This window comes from Carettochelys insculpta, chromosome 13, assembly GCF_033958435.1.
Source record: "Carettochelys insculpta isolate YL-2023 chromosome 13, ASM3395843v1, whole genome shotgun sequence".
In the NCBI taxonomy this organism is placed as follows: domain Eukaryota; kingdom Metazoa; phylum Chordata; order Testudines; family Carettochelyidae; genus Carettochelys; species Carettochelys insculpta.
This window is the reverse complement of record NC_134149.1, coordinates 5222693-5235485: the sequence shown is the minus strand read 5'-3', so window position 1 is coordinate 5235485 and position 12793 is coordinate 5222693. Positions and strand designations below refer to the sequence as shown.

Below are 12793 nucleotides of genomic sequence, written 5' to 3'. Positions count from 1 at the left end.
GAGCCGCATGCAGCAATGTAAGGACTTCTTTGTGGCTCCTGACACTAAAATTGCACAGTTAAAAAACAAAAAACCAAACCAAACCAAACCCCTCCTAATTATTTTTGATAAACGGTGAACATCTAAAAGCCCAAAAATGAACAGCTCGTATCTAAATAGCAAATTATGTGTGATCTCAAAACTATGGGTAACTCACCCTAGTGTCCTCCAGAGACAGAGAAGGTTTGGGAGTGAAATTCAGGAAGGCAGTGGTACAAACACACATGTAAAATGTAAGGAAACGTAATATGTAAAAAGTTTGTGAACATCCTGAAGTAAACGTGTCGCATTACAAATCCTTGTGTGCGCTGTTCTTAAACTAGGGTTTACAAAACGTATGGTTTGTTATTTAAGGACCGTCTCATTCACATGCATTGCAGCTCTTGAATTACTGAGTGTTTTACCAAATTGGAAAAAATGGCTCTTCTTCCTATTTTGGTTGCCGACCCCTGCTCAGCCCTCTCCAACTTTTCAGATCCCTTTGAATTGGTAACACCAAAACTGGCACAGTATCCCAGCAGTGAATCTACCAGTGCCAAACATAGAGATAATATAACTTCTCACCTCCTGCTCAGTGTTCCCTGTTTATGCATCTGAGGACTGCTCTGTCCCTTTTGGTTACGGCATCACACTGGGAGCCCATGTTCATCTGATTATGTCCCATGACACCCACATTTTTTTCCCCAGAGTCACTGCTTCCCATCATAGTGTCTCTACATTCTTTGCTCCTACATGTATGATCTTATATTTGGCTACATGTATTGCTTGCTTGCATCCAGATTACCAAGTGGTCTAGATCACTATGTATTACTTACTACTACCCAATCTTCATGTTATTAGCAGACTCTACCTGTAGTGATTTTATGTCTTCTTCCAGGTCATTGATAAAAATGCTGAATAGAGTATAGCTAAGGACTGGATCCCCAGGGGTTCCCACTGCAGACACAACAGCACACATTCATTTTCCTTTTACAATTATGTTTTGAGGCCCATCTTTTAGCCAGCCTTTAATCCATTACTGAATGCTGTGCTGCTTTTGCAGAGTACCAGTTCCTGAATCAAAATGCTGTGCAGTACCAAGTCAAATACCTTAGAGAAATCTAGGTATATTTCATCAATGCTATTATCTTTAGCAACCAAACCTATAATTTCATTTAAACAGGGCAAGTGAGTTTGACAAGATATAGTTCCCATAAACCTATATTGACTGCTATTCATTATAGTACCCACCTTTAATGCTCTATTAATCAATTCCATTGATTTGCCTGGGATCAATAGCAGGCTGACAGGCCCGTAGCTACTGAGATCAGCCCATTTACCCTTTTTAAATATTGACAAAACATCAGCTTTCTTCCAGTCCTTTGGAACTTACGCAATATTCTACAACATATTAAAAATGAGCATTAAGCATCTGAGAGCATCTCCATCAGCTATTCCAAAATTCTTGTCTACAAGCTACCCAGACTGGATGATTTAAAAATGTCTAACTTGAGTGACTGCTGCTCCTGAGTTACTGTTGGAATAGGAAGTATTTCATCAGTGTAACAGGATATGACTAATCCTGTAGTTTTTCCCAAATACAGAATATATTTTTGCCTGCATTATTACTGACCGTTCTACAATTTCCAGCCAGTAATGAACCAATAACATTATTAGGATTCTTCTCCTTCTAGATATATTTAACACCTTGTCGTCTTTGACCCTGCAAGCCATTGCTTTCTCCTTGTGTTTTCTTGCTTCTCTTATCAATTTCCTACAATTTTTAACTTTTAATTTATATTAATTAAATCAACTTCCCCTTTTTTCCCATTTGTTTTATTTATAGACACTTCCACTTCCCCTGTAAGGCAGACTGTTTTTAAAAAAAAGTCAGCACAGCTTTCTGCCTCTCTTGTAGCACCTCGTAAAATGTTCTTTAACAACTTCCAATTAGCATTCATACTTTTCTGCTTAAAAATTCCTTTTCCCTGATGATTTGTCTCAAAATTGCTTTCAGCTTTTTGGATGTGTCCTTTTAAAGGACTGGCTACATATATTACTGGTTTAGATGTTATTCTGTTTCCACATAAATGTAATCAAGTCATGCACCTAAACAACTACTAATTTTACTTTTGTGGTCGTTTCCCCATCTGCCAAGATTAAGTCTGATACAGAGTTAGAGCTATAGCATAATGGGGGCTTTGGCACAGCCACAAGCCCAGCAGGCAGCCCTTACAAGCATCTTCACAACTTTACTACCATTTTTTGTTTTGTTTTCTGCTTCTGTGTCTCGCTCTCCAACTTCCCCAGACCTAGAGAACCAAAAGGACTCACTCCACCTTGTTGGCTATGCAGTCCCCCTCCTGGCACCAACCCCTCTCAGCTCCACAAACTACCCACAATCACAGCCTGTCCAGGAAAGGGAAGAGGTGACGACACAAAGAGGGTAAAATGGGAAAGGAGGAAATGCCTCCTTTCCCATCACAATCCAGTAGTTCACTGCCACCCTTTGTCTATGTATCAAAGAGGTAGATGAGTTAGTCTGTATCTTCAAAAACAAGAAGTCGTCCTGTGGCGCCTTATAGACTAACAGATATTTTGGAGCATAAGCTGTCATGGGCAAAGACCCGCTATGGTGTCTCTTTAAGGACTATTGTGGCAACCCAAAGTGATTGCAGAAACTGACCATCTTTAGGAAACTTCACAAAGCCTCTCTTTCAGAAAGCCCTTCCACCAAAAGCGACACAATTTTTATTACTAAAGCCTTCCCAATCCCAACCCACCCCCCAAAAAACCACCAGAATTCAAAACCTGCCCCCGTAAAGGGAGATGTACCAGAGACTCCATGAGCCCACCACTGATTTTCTATGGAAGGTGCTCAGGTAGCTAAGTGATAGACAGCTTCAGTCTGACAGCAACAAGTATAACAACAGTGGTTTAGCAATGTAAATGCCCTACCTTTCTGTCCAGGTTAAAACTTTAGCTATACTGCAGTTTGTGGTTTTCTCCTGACTCACCCCTTCAACTGATCTGTGTTATTACTCGATCGACTCTTATCAGGAATCAAAGGCTTTTAAAATACATGCTGCAGCACCTTAGTCTACTGTTAATTTTTCACTATTTCTTACCCAAGCCACAATAGCAAAATACTTCTGTGTTTAAAAAACCCAACAACTACACATGCAGTTTCCCCCCTTTTTATAGTACGATGGTGAAAGCAGAATGGAATTTGCTTTACAAAGCACTTCTCGAGCAAGAAATGACTGAAACTGAGGTAGGTAATGGGAACACATTGCTAGCTGTTCAACTCATTCCCCACCTTAACACTGAAGGAAGATTGGAAATTATTTTACTACACTTAAAATTCAGGTCAACCTAGTGCCATCACTCAGGGGGCTCGAAAATTCACATACCTGAGTAACAAACTTAAACCAACTAAACCCCCGGAGAGAAGCTACTAAGCCAACTGAAGAATTCTTTCATCAATAAAGCTACTGCCTCACGAACAGCTGGATTTATTACCCCAACGGGAAAGCCCTTAACATTGCTGTAGGAAGCGCCCATGCTATACTATAGGAACACAACTGCAGCATTGTAACTATGCCACTGTGCTGCTTGTAGTACAACTGAACCTCTCTAATCAGGAAATCACTCATCCAGCAACATCAGTAATCTGGCACGATTTTAATTAGCCAGATTACCACTTACCATGGGCATGACCAAGTTCCCTGTGGTCCCATAAAATTTGTTTACACCCACTAGCCTGGCTCTCCATGTTCTGTGCTGTCATTTAGCTTTAAATTACCCCTAGCTGTCTCCTAAGAGCCTAGTAAGCAGTGGAAGTGGTGGTAATGCTGCTAGACAATATTGACCTCCTGTGGGCCAGCAAGTTCTCTTTCCCAGCACCAATCCAGTCCAGGGGGTGTCAGACCAGAGAGGTTCAATCTGTACAGACAAATCTGAGGAGGCGGGGTGGCCCTGTCCTGGAGACACTGGGTCAGGGAGACGCTAACAATGCCATGCAATCCCAGAATTTTATCTAACCAGTCTCTGAAGTCTTGACTTTTATTTGTTAAATATTCAAGAACTACTCTAGTAAAAGTGAGACAAATCAGAGCACCAACCTCCTATCACAGTAAATACATCCAACTGCAGGCCCATATCACACTTAAACATTAATTTGTTTTTCTGTGTCAAGGAAGAAATTACTGTTACTAACTTACCTCAGAGGGTAACCCTGGTTAATAGGCTCTGATACGCATCGAATCCATATAAAGATGGATTATATCTTTAGGTCTTCGAGGTCATCAGCTAATTACAGTAACATAATGTACACTTACAAACGTTGGGTACATTTTTTAAAGTGTGCCCGTATGCTAGGGACAATCACAGGACCATTACAAAGGGATGTGAGCAGGTCACTGAGAGCACTTCTACCTTTGTACCCCCTCTCCATTTTGAGGAGAGGACTACAGACAAACTTGTATCAAAATAACTCAATAGGTTGTAGCTCACGCCATTTTTTATGGTGCAAGTTACACGGTGGGTGCTCTTATTCCCAAATTAGAGTAGTAACAGGGAGGGAGCTGTGCTAGTCTATATACTATCAAAACAAAAAAAGCAGTCCAGCAGCACTTTAAAGACAAAACAAAATCATTTATTAGGTGATGAGCTTTCGTGGGACAGACCCACTTCTTCAGATCAAACTAGAGTGTTCTATTTTGATTTAACTTACTCAGAAGAGGATCTTCAGAATCTGAAACTTGAGTTTCCACATGTAGAACTTGCACCAAAGCAACAAAAGGCTGAATTACAATGGATTTTGTTAGTTAGGTTCACACAGGCAAGTGGGTAGGTAGAGAAGCTCTGAATTTCATTGCTGCGATATGCAACACACGTAACCCCTTGCAACACACACACTTCATAGCAGGTTCTATGCTGGGACACATCTTAAATACTCTGGTGACAGCCCCAGTATAAAGACAAAGAGATTAATTAATACAAATAGTTGCAGAGACTTCAATGGGGTATTCTATTTAGTAAGTACTTCTCAGACATGAGATGCAGGATTGGTCCACACATTGCAATTAAAATGTAGACAATCATCCGTCTGGGTTCTCAAATACTTCAGAATATCTAAATTAGTTTCTGTGTCCATTTTAACCATAAATGAATCTGCTGTGATCACAAATATCATATATATGAAAACAATACTTCCATGATAACAAACACACTGGTAAATGTGTTACAGATTCAGAAAAGTTTGAAAGCATCCACTTGATTAAGGGAGATGCTGAATTTCCGGCACTGGTGCTCTCAGCCCAGGGTATTTACTACAGTAGCAGCAACGGTCTTTTCAATGCAGTGGAAGGCATAAGAAGCTTTCTGCTTTCTCTAGTATTTCCATGAGAGGAAAAGCAAGTGTGTGGGTGGAGAATTATTTGAGAATGATCTCATCCATGAGTAGCATTAGCAAGATCCCGCAGCAAAAGAGCAGACATTGTTCCTTTTTGACATTACAGGCAGGTGTTAAGATTCCCTCTTGACTGAGTCAATAGGCAAAAAACCCCAAAAAACAAAACAAAACAAAATCATGCATTGTAATGGCTATAACTGGGGTCTCAGTGTTGCTTTCAATTCCAGCAGCAGTCTCTCCTTGAGAGGCTAATTTAAGGGTGATTAATACGGAAGATTGTATTGGGAGGATTAGTACGAGTTCTGATTATAATAAATACTGATATTGCTATTTTCACTGATGCTAACACCAGGTGGTTTTTAATGTCCAACACATGACATACATAACAATTAAAAAAAAAAACAGAACAGACTTACGAAGACAGCACTATGGCAACGGCATCATTGAGGACGCTTTCGCCAAAGAGAAGGGCATACAGCTCAACATCAACCTGAAGCTCATGGAATATGGCAAGAACAGTCACTGACAAACAGAAAAATAGAGAGACATTGGAAAGGTGTCATTACTTTTTTATATATCCATTAAAGCAAAAACTTGTCCTTTTTAGAATTCTGCCTTCCTTTGTATTTTACTAGGCTGTGTAGGAATTCATGTGAAAATCTTTGCTGCTGTTTCCTATGCCTCCTCAATATTGCGTTTTCTATATTTTATGTCTGTTTTACATACAGAATGAGGATGCGCTTCCCCCCTATATAACACAGAGTTATTGCCCTTTGGAGGCCTTTTTAAATTCTCCCTTAACCTCGGAAGAGCCCTGATTTTATTGTAAGATCCCAGAAGTGCTGATGAACATTGATATGGACCAACATCTAATGCATGCTGGCGCCTTCCTTGAATTTTGAGGTTATCTGGAAACAACAAAAGAATGGGCCAAAGTCTGTCTTCAGTTGCATAGGTTTTACAGAAGTGCAACAGAGATCAGAATTTGATCTATTCTTTCTGCAACTGTTTGACTCACAAGTTTAAGATCAGTCTCATGGGCACTGTAAGAATGTCTACAGTAAGCAAGATCTACACACTGTAACCCTTGCTCTTGTATCATGCAATGTCACGTGGAAGCATCTCTCATACAGGCTTGAACTAATGTAATGTGACTGCCCTAAAAGCCCTTTTAAAATAATTACCATATGAGAGGCAAAAAGCTCAGATATGCATATCTAAGGGGCTTTAACCCACTTAGACACAAAAAGGGCATTTGCTGATTGACAGATTAATATCAATGTAATACTTTATTCAGGCTGAAGCTGCAGAGGACACTATGATCAGAAACAAGTCAGTTCAAGAAAACACGCCCATTCCAGAAAGTCATTAAAATTAAGCTAAACATGCTTAAAAAGAAGTAACTCCCACTGAAGTCAATTGTTAACTGCATTCTGCAAAGGTGGCCTTAAAAAGAATCATTTATTAAGCACTAACTGCATGCTTGGCACTGCAGGACAGACAGAACAAAACATCCCTGCCCAGAAGACTTAACAGTCTCAACAAATGGACAACACAACACACAACGGGAGAAGCTACGAAAGGGATGTAAGTTCATATGTTAACGTGTTCTATTAAGGGCAACTGTCAGTGTCATTTGACTGTATTAACTGGACGTGCATAACTTTTACAGTAATAATCCAAAACAATGCTCTTACTCTGTGCTAAGGGGTTACGTTTTGGACTATCGTCGTAGGAAATCAAGGTTATCTGTATTTTTTAAAATGACACAAACGAATTGATGGGTGAGATCACGTGAAAGGAATCAAACTCCAACTAGCAAGAATAACCATGGGCATTCATTTTATTGCCCAAGTTTAGAAAAAGAACACAGGCATTGCACATGCACAAAATATGTCCCGTGTGTGCAGTATGTGATGCAAATCTCAGCTTTTAAACAAGTCAACGGGTCGGATGTCTGGGAGGGCACTTCTAAGCACTGGTAGGATGAGCTCCAGCTAAGCTTGCTAAAAACAGCTGCATGGCCATAACAGCACAGGCTACAAAAGCGCTTCCTATAACATGTGCCTCCCAAGCGATCAGCAGAATTTTGTTTCTAGGTGGTGCATGTTCGCACGTGCCTCGGTGAATAAGGAAAAAATATTCTGCTCCTGGATGCAAATTACAGGGAACATTATTACACACCTAAATGCAATCACATCTGCTCCCCGACTTACATTCTCAGGTGGCTGGTCCAAACAAGCCCCCCTGTGCTGCTGTGGCCCATATGGTTATTTTTAGCATGCAAACTAGAGCAGAGCCAATGCATGTCTGTCTACCCACAGAGAAGTGCTCTCGCAGCTGCTATGTAGACACACCATAAGGGCTGCTATAACTTTGGAAGCAGTGCTAGGCTGCAGCATCTCAGATCTCTGAAGGCGTAAGGCACCAATGGAAGAAATTTGAGTTCTGTTCTTTCATTAAAAAAGGGCTAATTTTTTGCTCAGTGTTCTTAGATTAGATTACTCTGATCAGTACAAATGTGATGAAGACCATTAACAATTAAAAATATCTTGTTGAAATCAAGCATACCAACCCTTAGCATTTGTTTGGCACTTTGCAAAGCTAAAGGGCTCAGCAAACTTGAATATGATCTTTTTTAATTAACCACCATTGTTTTTGTTATGCTGAGCATGAGTTCATGTTTTAGATTCAGAGGGAAAAACATCTATCTCCCCAAAACTTTGAGGCTAGAGATTGTCTAGCAAACACCGTGAATTCACACACTTTGAGCAGGACTGACTATGTGCAAATGGTGCTAGAGGCTTCCATTTGCCATGCTTACTATGGGCCTGAGGTAAACCCCAGTAAAATCAACAGCAAGCTTCCCCATGTCAGTTGAGGACAAAGCTTTGGAAGCGGGCAGCTTTCATACATAATTGAAGTATTATTCTTCTTCTTGACGGAGACCAATTTTACCCCTAAAAATGAGTCATAATGTGTTTAAACTCCAAAACTCAGGGAAAGGTGACATAAGCCACATCTCTCTCTTCCCCCAATCTAATACAGAGCAGTAATTTGGTAATATGTGAGGGAAAATAATGATCACAATGTACCTGGGTCAGTAGCTGATACTATGGCACCAAACAACAGACAGTCTGTAAAGTAAAAATCTCCACCAAGTTGCCCGGTTACTTTCATCAACGCTACGCAGCCGTACATGATTGACCTGTTGAATAAGCAGAGACATGACTGGATATTTGAAATGCGGGTGCATATGGTTTTAACAAAGTGATTCCCTTGAATTGTCAAGTTTAACAGGTAAAGTGGCCTCAATATGCAATACTGTTTTTAATATTTATGTTAAACAAGAACCACGGAGTTTGACAGGGTTGGCTGTGATTATAGATAGTGGCAAGTCTGCAAACTGTTAAGAGCCCTAAACTCCGATTTAATCCCCACATGTTGCTGTGTGTGGTTAGCAGCAAATGGATTTAATATTTGAATTACTGTGTGCATAAAGCTACTTAATACCTGCAGGTTAACGGGATAAATGTGTCAGCAGCTTGTGGAACGCACAACACACACCGTCTCTCCTCCACCATCTCGGAAACAGTTTAATTTCTACAAAGTTTTATATGAGGCGTCAGTGTAACGATCTTTCACTGACTTTGGAACAAACCTCTTTTTTTTTTTTTTTTTAAAGACAAATCTATATGTAGGCTGAACTTGCTTTTATCTTCCACAATCTTTTCTCAAAAGCACCCTATGCAACTCTCACATTTTACTACTTAGAATCAGAATCAGTTCCCTCTGGCTGTACAAATCAAGAATACTACATAAAATCACAGCGGGGCATGACCAGCAGCATCCAGGAGGAAACCAAAGCCCCGCCAACTTGCCAGTTTAACACATAGCAGTAATTTTCCTGCAATATGCTGAGACATTTTCAAAGATGAATTTGTTTCAGCTACTGCTACATATGCACATATTGTGTCCTAGTAGTTAAAGGGCATCTCTAATCACTGGTTAGATCAAACACAGCATGTGTGGGGGAACGAAAAGGCATGAAATAGTTGTTTTCCCGGAAAGATGAGAAAAATCTACTGATGATTTTAATACCTTTTCCTGTTATTTAGAGTAACACCTTCTACCCCCGAGGAACTTTTGTATCTCTCTGGCAACAAAAAAAAAAAATTAAAACTGATAATTATATTTTTAAAATTGAACATCACCTTGTAGGTTTGTGTTGCCTTTCTCTGGGCTCTTACTTAGCATCGTGCCTTACCACGAATGAGAAAGTACAGCAGAGTTTATGTTCTGCTCCTGAAGCAACTTCCAAAGCCATTAATCTCTTTGGGAGTTTTTGATAAGGTCAACTCTAAATCGACGCTTATTGAAATGCCTATTCTTAGGCCAAGTTTTCAGGTTAGACGCTGTTATAGTTCAGATGTTTGGGCTTTTTTTAAAAACCACCATGCAGTTTGCGTGGCACTCCATATTTCATACTAGTCCATCATTAGTTACTTAGATCTAACAATTCTTTCACCAATTCAGTTTCATAAGTAACACCTGCTATTTAAAGACCTGTGAAAATGTCTGGAAATCTTTTAAAGCCAATATTGATATAAAATACTACATTCTATTTATTGCAGTACAGTAATAACTAGAAACCAAAAAAAACCAGTATAATATTTGTCAGACCCTTACTGATCTTTAATTCTTCTGAAAGGTAGGAAACCACACGTTGGACACCCCAAAACTGGGGTTCTCTGGTCTGGCAACATATATGGTCCAGGAGGACCATGGATGTTACTTGACCAGAGAGCCCCAGGCTGGAAGGCTGTTTGGCTGGTGACTGGGAGCCATGCTGGGCAGAAGCCCAGCTACAGGGAGGTGGTGGGCCTGTGCAGGGAAGCCCCATGGGGCCTTTGTCCCCGGAGCTGGGGCTGCACCAGGAGCCCAGTTGGGCCTGTTTTGGCAGCCCAGGAAGCACTGAAGCCAATGCCCCCAGGGCCAGGGTCAGGACCACTTCCACCCACAGCTGGAGCAAGTATCCTCTGAGCTCCTGCAGAGTCTGTCAGCCTCGTCATGGTCAGAGCCAGCAATGCTGGGCCATGGCCAGATGTCCAGCCATGGCTGAAGCCAGGCATTCGGCATTCCAGCTGGGGCTGGAGCTGGCACCAGTCTCCATGGGGGCCAGCAGCTGAGGCCATGTCCAGGAGCCTGGTCAAAGTTAAGGGGGCTGCTTGGGGTGGAGTTGGGGGGTGGAGGGCGCAGAGGCATGGAGGCCAGCAGGGAGGAAGTGGAGCTGGTAGCAGCACAGGGCAGAAGTCTGGGGGGCTGGAGGCAGGGGACCTCTCTCATTTGGGACCAGTCAAGTCCTGAGGGTGCCAGATGAGGAAGGTGCAACCTGTAATATTAATGCCTCCTTTAAAGTAACTGAGACTGGGAGGTTAGAACTCAGGAATCCTAGCTCTAAGCTCTGTGCACAGAGCCATCTTACTCCACACTGAGGACATGTCTACAATGCAAGTGAATATGTGATCACAGAATGGGTAAGTATCTCCATGCTACTTTTAATCTAGCCAATGTTGGCATAAATGAGCAAACACAGTACAAGCCATCCATATTTACAGCTCGGCGAATCCTCCAATATCCACTTTATACCCACAGGTATAGGGTTGTGGATGTGGATATCTGTGGCTCATTGAAGGGGATATGAACTTTGCATCTAGAACCCTGCACATTTTCAGCTATTTGCTTTATATCTATGGAGGTGGATATCTGTGGATAATTTTTGCAGATGCGGATACCAATTTGGTATTGGCACAGGGCTCTATCCATATTACCAAAACCTGTGGATGGACTTCAAATACTCACCCTATCACAAAACAGGAGATAGCTGTTCCAAGAAAAGCGTACGCTAGGATTGAGCCCAGGTTTCGGAAGAAATGCCTCTAGACAAGAAACGAAACACGCTGCATTACAGCCTTACTAATACTTTGTTTTCAGACCGGTTTTATGTTTCTCTTACAACATATATTAAGATAGTGTTATCAACATTTCTTCTCAAACTTTGATTGTATGTTCTCCTCAGCAATAAAACTGTGTTTATACAGCACCGTCCACAGTAGGGCCTTGATCCGTGGCCCCTACATGCTACCGCAATACTAATACTACTACTACTAATAAATTGTTTTCTTTTAGAAGCTTACTTAGTAGACTGCAGGGCCTGGGGGATTTCCAAGCCTGAAATGATTGTTTCCTTTTACAGGAGCCAAATAGGGCTCATGTTTCCTTCCTTATACTTTAGTACTTTGGAGATCTGGCTAGGACAAGGAGTGAACTGTTGTTCATTTCAAACCTGCAAAAGGCTTTGCACAACCTAATATGATTTAAGTGCTTAAAAATGGTTTGTAACAGCTGCTTCCTGGGGAACTCCAGAGGAAGTTTATGTTCTCCTTGGTGACCCATGCCAAAAAAAACAAGTTCCCCTACCTCTGCTTTTTGTAAACCTTGATAAAAGTTACTTTGCTGAGTGATGCCCAAGACGAAGCTCTGACCCATACACAATATGACAACATGCACTGAATACAAGACACTGACATGGCTAGAATTTCCATTTTCCCAGATTTTTTTTTTTTTTTTAAAAGCAGAAATTCACATAACTGACCCTTTAGGCTTGTGACTTTCAGGATGGGATAGGGACAAAAATTTTACAGTCGATCAGGCATTGAAACACTCTCACACATGAGTGCAAATCTGAAGAAGTGGAGACTTCAGACAAAGATTATATAAGCCACATTTATATTTTTAATATAAATATTTTATATTATATTCTCTTTTTTTGTGTATATACACCAATGTATAGGGCAGCATGACAATCCTTCTACTTAGTCATTATGGCAATGAACACTCTAGAAATAATTAAAACAGCATGTAGGACTGTGCGCTACAAATGAGGCCTGCTGACCTTTGTTCTGTATTACTGTACTTCCCGAGCTGCAAGCATTTTAAATACTAACAACCTTCAAACACAATGAAATGCAATGAGACATACCCTTTTTAAGCTGTATCCTGCATAAAAAATAATCGGAGGGAGAAGAATATTGAAAAACACTTCAGGATCAAAAGTCACCTATTTAAAAAGAATAAAATCTGTTGAAGTTAAGACTTTATGAGACAAAAAAGATTACAGTCATCAGAATATGTTGCATATTTTATATATAGCCAGACGAGACAGTTGGGCATGAAAACTACATGACTAAGAAGAATAAAATGAAGTGCAATCAATTTGTACCTTTTATGATAAAATGAACTACTGCAGTAACTATATAATAAATATACTGGTTTACAGTTTGGGCACAATCCTTCCCC

The 12793-nt window shown here is 40.7% G+C and overlaps 1 protein-coding gene across 1 annotated transcript in view; it reads right to left on the bottom strand.

The window, feature by feature from the left end:
• The window catches only part of SLC9A6 (solute carrier family 9 member A6), a 45248-nt gene that overhangs the window by 19606 nt on the left and 12849 nt on the right, over positions 1 to 12793 (bottom strand). The window contains exons 3-6 of the mRNA XM_075007720.1: positions 12477 to 12554; positions 11297 to 11373; positions 8530 to 8642; positions 5851 to 5956 (exon numbers count right to left, since the gene is read on the bottom strand). Coding sequence (XP_074863821.1) covers positions 5851 to 5956; positions 8530 to 8642; positions 11297 to 11373; positions 12477 to 12554 — 374 coding nt within the window. The remainder of the gene's footprint in view (positions 1 to 5850; positions 5957 to 8529; positions 8643 to 11296; positions 11374 to 12476; positions 12555 to 12793) is intronic.